Here is a 10,987-nt window from a genome sequence, read left to right as displayed (position 1 = left end):
AGACCGACCAAAAATTGCTAAGAAAACTAGTTAAAGTAACACAAGACACTTGTTAATAAGGGCAATCGATTTCAGAATTGATAGATTCCAAATTAGGAACTTGAAACCTATCATGTCAGTATTACTTCTCAATTTTTGAAACCTAAAATCTATCATATTTTTTGGCTCTATTTCAGCGTCTACTCAAGAACTTGTTTTTCTTTTGTTTATATATTTGATTTCATTTTTTACAGCAAAATAATATGGGTAATAAAATGGTTCAATAATAAAGATGAACGAGGGCATACGAGTAAAGGCAAGTCAAGAACGAGTGAGGATTGTGCTCGAATGAGCGAGGACAAGCTTAGGGAGTATTTGTCTAACACAAGTAAGGAGGACGGTGAGTCATGAGTGAGAGAGAGTCATAAAGTGTCTCCAAGCTTGGAGAGAATAAAGGAAAAAAAAAGGATACCAAGAGAAAAATTTGAGTCTTTAAACTTTGTGAAACCAGTTCCAAATTTGGTTTAATTCATTCGATTCCCAAGTGATTCTTTACTCGAAATAGAATCGATTCCTACAAGCTCCAATTTGAGGAAGCGGACCGATTTTCAGGGTAGCTCAATTTGGTTCTCAAATAGAATCAATTCGATTGCACAACCCTATTTTGTTAAGCATAAAATATTTCAATTATCAAAATATTAATACGCGAATTTTTCTTTATTTTTTTTTGTTGGGATTTTTTTTTTTTTATTCGATCACTTAATAAAAATTTGGATTTTTCTGGTCAGATATTTATGGATGAGACGAGAAAGCCCTTCCCGCTTTCTGTGGCAGCTACGTTGTACCGACTCATCACCATAGCCATATCGCTTCTCCTTCTCCGTGCATGGCTTCTCTTCCGGTCAAGACCATGCCAACCCCACAACCTTCCCCGCCCAGGCATCCCAAGATCCAAAATTTCCATAATTCAACGCGAACCCACTTCGCCATTCCTTCCCCAGATGCAGAGATCGGTCGCAAAGCCACCTGCAGATCCTACTTCGCCGGCATATCCGCGCTCTGCAAGGACGGCCGGATTCGCGAGGCCGCGGACTTGGTCGCCGAGATGGAGCTCCGGGGCGTCCGGGTCGGGCCCGAGGTCTACGGCGAGCTCCTGCAGGGGTGCGTGCACCGGCGGGCCCTGTCGGCGGGCCGACAGGTTCACGCCCGGATAGTGAAGAGCGGTGAGTCCTTCGCGAGGAGCGAGTACGTTGAGACGAAATTACTGATTTTTTATGCGAAATGCGGTGTTGTGGACGTTGCGGATGTTCTGTTTTGCAGGCTGAGGACGCGGAACGTGTTCTCGTGGGCCGCCGTCGTGGGACTGCGGTGCAGGGCGGGGCTCTGCGAGGAGGCTTTGATTGGGTACTGCGAGATGCAGGAAGAGGGTGTTTCGCCGGACAATTTCGTGGTCCCGAATGCGGTGAAGGCTTGCGGGACTTTGATGTGGATTGGGTTCGGGACAGGGGTTCATGGGTACGTGGAGAAGATGGGTCTTGGGGGGTGTGTTTTTGTGGCGAGTAGTCTTATTGATTTTTACGGAAAGTGCGGGCTTTTGGAGGACGCGCGGAAGGTGTTTGATTCTATACCTGAGAGAAATGCGGTCGCTTGGAACTCGATGATAGTCAGCTATGTTCAGAATGGGATGAACGAGGAAGCGATCGATACGTTCTATGATATGAGAGTCGAAGGCATCGAGCCCACACGAGTTACTGTGTCGAGCTTCCTTTCGGCATCGACAAATATAGGTGCGATTGACGAGGGCATGCAGGGACATGCGATTTCGGTTTTGGCAGGATTAGAACTGGATGACATATTAGGTACTTCCATTTTAAACTTTTATGCTAAGAGTGGTCTGATGGAGGATGCCGAATTGGTTTTTGACAGGATGGTTGAAAGAGATGTGGTGACATGGAATTTGCTTATATCTGGATACATTCAAAATGGACATGTCGAGAGGGCACTGGAAATGTGCAATGAAATGAAACTTGAACACTTGAGATTTGACTCTGTAACGTTAGCATCGCTGCTTTCTGCTTCAGCCAAGACACAAGACATAAGACTTGGTAAAGAGGCTCATGGTTATTGTATCAGAAATAATCTCGAAGATGATGTTGTGGTATCTAGTAGCATTATGGAAATGTACGCTGCTTGTGACAGAATAGAGTCTGCAAGAGATGTTTTTGATTTTACCAGAAGACGAGACCTTATAATGTGGAATACTCTAATCGCTGCTTATGCTGACCTCGGCGCAAGTGATGAGGTGTTGAAATTGTTCTATCAGATGCAACTAGAAGGGGTGCTGCCAAATTTGATCACGTGGAACTCGTTGATTCTCGGGTTCCTGAGAAATGGACAGGTTGATGAGGCTAAGCACTTTTTCTCGCAGATGCAATCTCATGGCGTTCGGCCCAACTTGCTCACTTGGACCACCCTTATCTCTGGCCTGGCTCAAAATGGCCTTGGCAACAAAGCAGTTGAGATGTTTCAGCAAATGCAAGAAGCTGGCATTAGACCTAATCTCGTGTGCATTGTTTGTGTGCTTTCTGCTTGCAGAGACATGGCATCGCTTCGTTTGGGAAGAGCCATCCATGCCTATGTCTTGCGGCATAACCTCTCTTCATCCTTGTAAGATCACAACCTCTTTAACAGACATGTACGCTAAATGTGGAAATGCTGAGGAAGCAAAGAGGTTCTTCAGTACGATCTTAATCAAAGATACCCCAATCTATAATGCAATGATTTCAGGCCATGCACTACATGGTCGAGCTCATGAAGCCCTTGCACTATGCAAACATCTAAAAGACAATGGTCTCAAACCAGATAGCATCACATTTACTAATGTCTTGACTGCATGTTACCATTCTCGGCTGGTAAATGAGGCTATGGACGTTTTCAATGACATGGTCTCCAATTACCATGTGGAGCCGAGTATTGAGCATTATGGGTGTGTGGTGAATCTACTCTGTCGGTGTGGCTATTTGGAAGAAGCATTTGACTTGTCACATACAATGCCTTATGAGCCAGATGCACGTACTCTGGGGTCCTTGCTTGCTGGTTGCAGAGAACATGGAGAAATCGAACTCGGGGAGTATTTGTCCAAACATTTGCGAGAATTGGAACCCGAAAACTCGGGAAATTACGTGGCACTTTCTAATTCATACGCAATGATGGGGAAGTGGGATGAAGTGTCTAAAGTGAGGGGAATCATGAAATCGAAAGGACTAAGGAAGACTCCTGGGAGCAGTTGGATTCAAGTCAGGGGAGAGGTTCACGTGTTTCTCGCCGGGGATAGATCGCATGCAGAAATCAGTGAAATATACGCAGTGTTGGCGGCGTTATATGTGGAAATGCGATCGGCACAATCTTGCAAACATCCTATGATTCGCCAGGATGAACCCGCACGGTGAGACTTCCTGATTCGACAGCCAAAGCTATAATGAGCAACATTTGACATGTCGACAGTGAAAATGGAGTTCCCTGGATGCCGGTGTTTCGGCATTTGCCAAAGTTGCGATCGCATGTACTGGAAAGGCTGCCGTTTCTCTAGGACATGCCGAAGTGTATAGTTTTTGCAGGGCATGTGTAATTACTTGTGAAGAGTGCTTGTCCACACCTTGAAGAAAGAAAGAAGACAGACAGACTTGGACCACGCCATGGCAGTGGTATGAGCTAGTCGACTGTAGTTGAAAAAAATCTTTACTCTGCTTAGATCCATTAAGTTCCTCTTTTTGCAGAAGATCTTTTATATCTTGAGAAAAATTTCGAAATTTTTAGTAATATCAAAGCAAAAATTTCTCGTTTATCCAAATCAATCATGGCATGCTAAGCGATACAAAATTCCTTATTTTCTTTCATATCAAGCCTATGGAACTTTTTATTGATGGTGGAATTGAATGGATAAAAATGCCTTCTCTCAAAACACTACAAAATTCATTTTAAATTGCAAGCGATGTGAGGCTCAAGATGTAGATCCTTCAGGCGGGGTTTTCATCTCTATAGGTGGTGGAGGCTGACCGTTGGATCCTTTCGATGGATCATCGGACGACGCCGGTCTGGTCCCTTCCTCGGCTTCACTCCTAGCCCTCATCTCCTCCAGCATCCGCACCACCTCCGACATTCGAGGCCTCTCATCCGGTACGATGGCAACGCAGGCCATCGCGATTTGCAGCACCCGCACCATCTCCTCCTCCTGATCACCACCTGTGATCAACTCCGTGTCGAAAACCTCGGCCGTCCATTCCTCGCTGACCACAGACTGGACCCACCGTGGCAGATTGATACCTTCCTCGCCAAGCGACGCCTGATCGGGTGCTTTTCCCGTGAGAAGCTCTAGGAGCAACATGCCGAAGCTGTATACGTCAGACTTGAACGTCGCCTTGCGCGTCTCAGCGACTTCCGGGGCCCGATAGCCTACATTTCAAGCACAACATAAGAGGGGGAGAGACTTAAACACAAGAAGACATAAACGAGAAAAATTTGACACTGGAACATGATAGATTCAAGCAGTTCTGACAAGGATAGAGAACAGGACGAATAACACCACGCAAGACGAAAGCATCGCTCGTACCTATGACCCGGGTGGATGACGCGGATTTTGGGCCCGAGAGCCGGTTGAGCCCGAATTCTGAGACGACTGCGGTGCCATCGGGTCGGAGCAGGACATTGGAGGACTTGATGTTGCCATGGACCAACTTGGCCGATGCATGGAGGTGGGCGAGGCCCCGTCCTGCGTGGATGGCGATCCTCAGCCGGTTGTCCCAGTCGAGCGGCGTACGGCCTGAGCCTCTGCTACCTGCAGCAGACGGTTGTTAATCGCCGTTGGCATCGGTTCTTTCAACGACTTAATCATCAACTTGTTAAGGACAAGAGACACGGATGAATGGCGCTGATGATGTGATCCGAGTTCTAACTAGAGAAAGAGAATTGATTATCCTAAGTCACGCTACGCGACGATGCAAATCTCGTTCTCAAGGGTTGGAAAATCTTTTTGAACATCTTCGCTGAAAAACCCTCGACTCGTAATCGGACAAGCCCTATCAACCGTCGTGGAAAGAGTCAAAAGCACGACCAAGAACGCGCGCTTGCATGTGCGGCCGAACGATTACTAGCGAATTGAGAACCGACGTGTCTAGATAGCCAAACATTTCAGTCAACACATCATCGGATAATGAAAGACACGTTGCGAGAGAAAGCAACGGAAGAAACCGAATGGACTAAATTCACTGCGAGCCAAGACAGTGTGCGGACACTGCTCGTTCGGACCCCACGGTGTTCTCGGTAGACCAGGAAAGAGTGAAAAGGATCGGGTTGACTCGTTGCCCTCGTGCTGTTCAAGTCCTAAAAGGCGACGCGTCATTGATTGGACTAGGCAGTAGCTCTATGGCTGAATTCACAGCCTTGCTCGCAAACTTCCCCTTCAAATTGCGCGTTCGGTTTCTATTTTGATGTGAGTGGAGGATAAACTCGTTCCCTTTGGAAAAAAATTTCCAAGAATACATTTTAGGTTTCGCCTGCGTTACCACTCGCGTGCTTCTTGTTTTGCATATACTTACTTTGCTACTTAGGTTTTGTCTTTAGTAACCTCGAATCAAGGTCGTGAGCTACAAGTAGGGTAGGCCATAGACGACCCCGGTCGAGGTGGCCCATGACCTCAGAACAAGGTCACGAGTTTTCACACTGACCATGGAGGTGTACTGTTGAGGCATGGAGATATGGAACTAGGATAGAGTTTATGGGAAATTTATTAAACCTATCGAATGGATGGGTCGAGTCAAGTTTGGATCGGGCTAAAAATGGTTTGATCAAATTGACCAATTTAATCCGTTTGATCAATTGTCATGCAACATAAATCTAATGATTCATACCTGACTCAATACATACCCAACTCATATTCGACTCAACCCATATACCCAATCTAAAAAAATTACATATACAAACTAAGGTGAGAGCATGAGTGAACGAGTGCAAGATCAAATAAGGGTGAAAGAGAATCAAAGAGGTGGGTTGATTTTAAGTAAGTTTTGAACCTATTTAACACTCATATAAAACCCATTTATGACTCATAAAATTGGGTATAAATCTATTTATGACTCATTTATTGAATATAAATCATTTATATAACAAGTCAACCCATCAAATTTGAGTTAAGAAAATGGAGTTATAACCCATTTTAACAGCCTAAAATTTGTAAATAAGATAATTTTATATTTTATTAGGGGATATTATCTACATAATTGAAAGTGAAACTAGCATTTTCAAAAAATAGAGGTACTTGAGTGGTCGTTGGATAAAATCATAAGAATGTTTTTTTGTATTTTCCATACTCTTAATCAACATATTGAGTTGAAAATTTTCTAAAACTCTCGTTATGTTTTGCAACTTCACGAGAGTGATGAGTACGACCTCTCAAGTTACTAAAAAACGAGACGCACTATAATTCGAAGGATACTGCACTAGAACCTAGTGCTTAATCACTTAATCAATCTTTGTTACGGGTTGGCATTATCATTTCTTGGCATTGAAGAACTTCTGAAGTACGTGTAAAACCAGATTGGGTGTGCGAAGAAGAAGAAGAAGAAGAAGAAGAAGCAACGTACCGTGAAGGAGGGTAGCCAAGCTTCCACGAGGCAAGTAGTCGTAGACCAGCAACTTCTCGTCCTTGGAGTAGTAGTACGCTTTCAGCCCCACCACGTTGTCGTGCCTCACCTTCCCCACCGCCTCCATCTGCTCCTGGAACTCCCTCTGCCCTGCCGCCACCTCCCTCAGCCGCTTCACCGCCACCTCCGTCCCTTCCTCCAGCACCGCCCGGTACGACGTCCCGCCGTTCCCCTTCCCCAGCACCTCCGCCGACGCCCTCAGCAGGTCCTCCAGGTCGAACTCGGCACCTCCCAGGCCTGCGAAATTCCCCGTTCGCGCATCAAATTCGAGTGTCGAAGTTGAATTCATTTGGTGTCGTAACTTTTTTTTTTTGCTTAAACATAACATTTGCCGCATTTGGCTAATTTGAATTTCGCTTTACGATTTCAGTATTTTATCAGTTGACCTAAACTTTAAGGCATTGTTGACATATGTTTTTGTAATGTATCAAATTCAATCGATCGTGTAGATATGTACATATTAACGGCCCGTACCTCCCATGAACACTAGCTTGTTCCTCTCCGTAGCTTCTGCGGACCCGCTAGTGAAGTCCTCCTTCGACGAGGACGTCCACACCTCTGCCGCCGCGGGACTGTGTCCCACCGCAGCTGCTGCTGGCCGCTTAGGAGGCTTCGCCGGCTGCCTCCGCGATCTTCTGCGGCAGAGCAAGAGGAGGAGCAGCAGTAGGATGAGGAGCAAGAACAGGGAGCATCCAACCGCAATGGCGATGACTGCTGTTCTGGAGAGTCTGTTGCTCTTCTTCCTGGGCAAGGGGGAAAACGGCGTGCAGGGCTCAAGCGGCGCGCCACAGAGGGCGAGGTTCCCGGCGAATGCGGATGCGGGGAACTTGGACAGGCTCGCAGGGATCGAGCCACTGAGGCGGTTGTTCGACGCATTGAAGTGATGCAAGCCTATGGCGCTGATGCTCGGCAGCTCGCCGGAGAAGTTGTTGTTTTCCAGAAACAGGCGCATCAAATTTGCCAGGTTGTTAATGGCGGGTGGAATTTGGCCGGAGAAGCGGTTCGACGACATGTCCAGCCGAGCCAACCGGGTCAGTCGGGTCAACTCCAGCGGGAACTCGCCGGTGAATTTGTTGCCCTGGAGGTAGAGGCTGCGGAGCGACGTCAGGTTCGAGAAGTCGGAGGGGATCCGACCTGAGAGCCCGTTGAAGCGGAGGCTCAGGACCCGGAGCTGGCTCAGCCGGCCGATGGTGCCCGGCGGGATCTCGCCGACGAGCCTCACTCCGGGCAAACGCAAGGAATACACGAAGCTCCGTGCCGGGTCGCATTTGATCCCAACCCAGTCGCAGGCGGAGGCAGAGTCGTTCCACCGCACGCGGCGCCCGTGCGGGGTCTGGCCGAGGAAGGCGAGGAGGGCCTGCCGGTCCTGCGTCGGCTCCGAGGCGGCGAGCCGGCTCAGGATCAGGAGGGACATGGAGAACAGCAACATGGGAATTGCCATTGGCGTGGAAGAGACACGACACGATGAAACGGGTTGTCTCGTCTTCGCGTTTCTGCTGCCGTCTCGGTCGTTCGCCTCATGAAACGTTTCCCAACGGCGTCCCCGGGCAACCAGCCATGGCAGGAGCTTCTGGAGAGAGAGAGAGGAGGGTCTTGTAAGAGAAGATAGGAGGAGGTAACGGTGCAGATGAGGAGACTTCAGTGGCACGGTACAGGAAACGTCTCTGCTCTCTGCTCTCTCTCTGTCTTTCTCTCTCTACAGCGACTCTTACTGCCTCTTTGAATTGAGCGGTCAAAGAGGGTCGCTGTTTTCCCCGTGGACGAAATATCATACGCGGAATCGAATTTGTCGGCGTCCGTTCGAGCTCTCCTCCGGCGGAGGCGGCGGAGATGAGAAGATGCGGATGTGGCCACCGTGAGAATCGGCGGGTCCCTGCAGCATCATAAATGGCCCTCCATCTCCCCCCACGGCCGCGGTTGCGCGAATTTAATGCGCTCCCATCTCGGTTTTTCTTGGCATCGTCGTGAGTTTTTTTCCACAGTTTACACCCGTTTCGATTTGTGTGGTTCCGTTGCTGCTTTAGCATGTGAATGCTGGTGGAGTCAATCCTTGGGGGTTGACCTGGCTTACTCTATCCTTCCTGTATAAGGAATCTATTTCCAATGGAATCGGGAATTGGATATGTTTCTATAGGCGATTTGATTTGATTCTTGGGTAGAACCACCTCAAGCCGAATCGATTGCATAGCCTTAAATAGTATTAGATCGTGAGTAATGTCCGATGCCAAAGTAGTCATATTTCTTATTCAAGGATAATGGTGCAAATGGCCTCCAAGTTTTGGCCCAATATGCAACGTAGTTTTCGAATTTTAACTTGTATAATGTAGCTCTTAAACTTTGACCTAACGTACAATATCATCTCTGTTAAGATATACGTGTGAGTTGTGTTAAAAAAATCCCATATTGGAGAATTTGGTTTTTCCATCTTTTCTTTATCTCCCAATCTTCTTTTCTCCAATCAATTTATTGCTTGGAATCATCACCTGTCGAAAGTAGAGTGTGCAATTTGAACATTATATATTCAACTCAAGATCGACATCATCTACTTGACCAAGTCCTAGTCGTGCTTAATGGATATCGTGAAGGTGATTATGATCTTTTTCAACGCGTGATCAATTTAGATTTAGATTTAGCTTTAAATTTTTTACGTTCAATTGCTTGCCGACCAGGAGAAATGATGCCTTGCTTGAATTACATGAGAATAAAATTGATTTTATTGGACGGCATGAATTAATTTATTTATGCAAGTCTATAGCTTACTTTTATTCCGGTTTTTATGCACAAGATATTTTCGTCCTCGGTTTTGAAGGCGTAAGTGGGAAATATGCTTTTCACATTGTGACTTGTTCAGGCAGAATTCGAAGGAAAGCGTACGGATGTTTGATTTCCAAGTATGAACATGAATGCTTCTTGTCGGCCGCGCTAGCAGTTACGTAATAAAAACTACACCAGTCGATGGACCAAGTGAAAAATGGAATTATGCCTCGGTTTGAAAATGTGTACCTCCTTAGCAAGCAAGTACAAACTTTTAAATTCATGATGCCCGTGATTTAAATGAGGATCCCAGGGGTGGTTTACTGAGACAGCCCCGAAGGTTTACATCTAAATAGCGGTTTGCGACGAGATCCCACCGGTGCTACCGAGCGCATATCTCATCAGGGATCAGTCCTTCGAGATGGTTGTTATCAATATATAGCCTTGCATTCCATTATGACCAAAAAAAAAAAAATAATAATTACCCCTTTAACTCAAATTCATGTTTTCCGGCGGTCCTCGCTCCTATCCAACAAGAGTATCTTTTGAGTACGATTAAACTTGAGTTAAGTAAGTGAATCTCGGATTGGGAAGATACTTTACATGAAACTCATTGATCGAGTAAGAAGCGAATCAAAGCGTGGTGGCTGAGAAAGGATGTGTCCTCCAATGTAAAAGATCATTGATAAATTTCTCAAGAAGGGATCTTGTACATCATCCATAGAAGTCGAGCAAAGATTGCCATCGTGATACTGATCAGCCGAAAGAGAGCATGAGCAAAGGCTAAGTGTTAATGTACAAAAACGCACGCATCTTCAAGTTCATCGCGCCATCGTCGGTTAGCTCGCTTTGGACTAAAATTGTAGCAATTGGCAAGAATGGTGTTATATGAAGGTTTAGGTTAAGATAGGTGATGGTGCAAATGGAATAGCTAGATGTAGGAAGTGGCCAATCACGGAAGGCTCACATTAGGGTTTGTACGATTTGACAAGGAATTAAGCAATTAATTAATATATTTTAGTAAGGTAATAACACCGTGCCTTAAAGTTTGTTTTTTTTCTTTTATGAAGGTGTCCAATTGGATATGCTAATGGTTTCGGACTTATCCTCTTCTCTTAATGATATCTTAGAATGAGGCCTTCCGATGCCCCCTTGGATCAAGTAATTAAGTAGTAAAGGTTAGGGTGAGGAGAGTAACCACAACATAGAACTACCATTACTTGGTATGTTTTCGAACCGAACCTATCCGTATGATTAAATCATGGAGAAATTATCCAATAGATCCTAAAACTATTGCACATATAACAATTTAGTACTTAACTTTTCAATTTCTTCCAATTTAATCCTAAACCTTGATGCAAAATTTCAACGTGATTTTTCCAATTAATTTTCGCTGGAAATCGCTGACGTGGCGGTCTAGTAATTGCCAACCGTCCTACTTCGCACACCATCACATTAGCAATTTCCAGCGAAAATTAACCGAAAAGACTATATTGGAATCTCGCGCAAAAGTTTAGGATTAAATTGGCAAAACTAAAAGGGTTACGACTGAAATA

The 10,987-nt window shown here is 45.8% G+C and overlaps 2 protein-coding genes across 2 annotated transcripts; one reads left to right on the top strand and one right to left on the bottom strand.

Moving 5' to 3' along the window:
* Positions 1-818: 818 nt before the first annotated feature.
* Positions 819-3,798, top strand: LOC104438485 (pentatricopeptide repeat-containing protein At5g55740, chloroplastic). Its single transcript, XM_010051646.3, is given in 2 exon segments — positions 819-2,646; positions 2,648-3,798. Coding segments are annotated over 2 exon segments (2,562 nt in total). The 5' UTR covers positions 819-865; the 3' UTR covers positions 3,429-3,798.
* Positions 3,799-3,800: 2 nt separating this feature from the next.
* LOC104438484 (probable inactive receptor kinase At2g26730) lies at positions 3,801-8,802 on the bottom strand. Its single transcript, XM_010051645.3, has 4 exons — positions 7,152-8,802; positions 6,618-6,914; positions 4,589-4,813; positions 3,801-4,431 (listed from the first exon to the last, which is right to left on the bottom strand). The coding sequence occupies exons 1-4, from the start codon at positions 8,116-8,118 to the stop codon at positions 3,980-3,982; spliced, it is 1,941 nt and encodes a 646-aa protein (XP_010049947.2). The 5' UTR covers positions 8,119-8,802; the 3' UTR covers positions 3,801-3,979.
* Positions 8,803-10,987: the final 2,185 nt, after the last annotated feature.

The sequence above is a fragment of the Eucalyptus grandis genome, chromosome 3 (assembly GCF_016545825.1).
Source record: "Eucalyptus grandis isolate ANBG69807.140 chromosome 3, ASM1654582v1, whole genome shotgun sequence".
NCBI classification, from domain to species: Eukaryota; Viridiplantae; Streptophyta; class Magnoliopsida; order Myrtales; family Myrtaceae; genus Eucalyptus; species Eucalyptus grandis.
Note: the sequence above shows the minus strand (reverse complement) of the source record. Positions and strands in the feature narration are given on the sequence as shown.

Bases quoted from the DNA above. Each gene is read 5' to 3' on its own strand.
- LOC104438484 (XM_010051645.3), bottom strand. From the start codon at position 8,118: ATGGCAATTCCCATGTTGCTGTTCTCCATGTCCCTCCTGATCCTGAGC. The intron at 6,915-7,151 runs GTACGGGCCGTT...GGAATTTCGCAG, and splicing joins CAAGCTAGTGTTCATGGGAG to GCCTGGGAGGTGCCGAGTTC. The intron at 4,814-6,617 runs GTACGTTGCTTC...CGTCTGCTGCAG, and splicing joins CTTGGCTACCCTCCTTCACG to GTAGCAGAGGCTCAGGCCGT.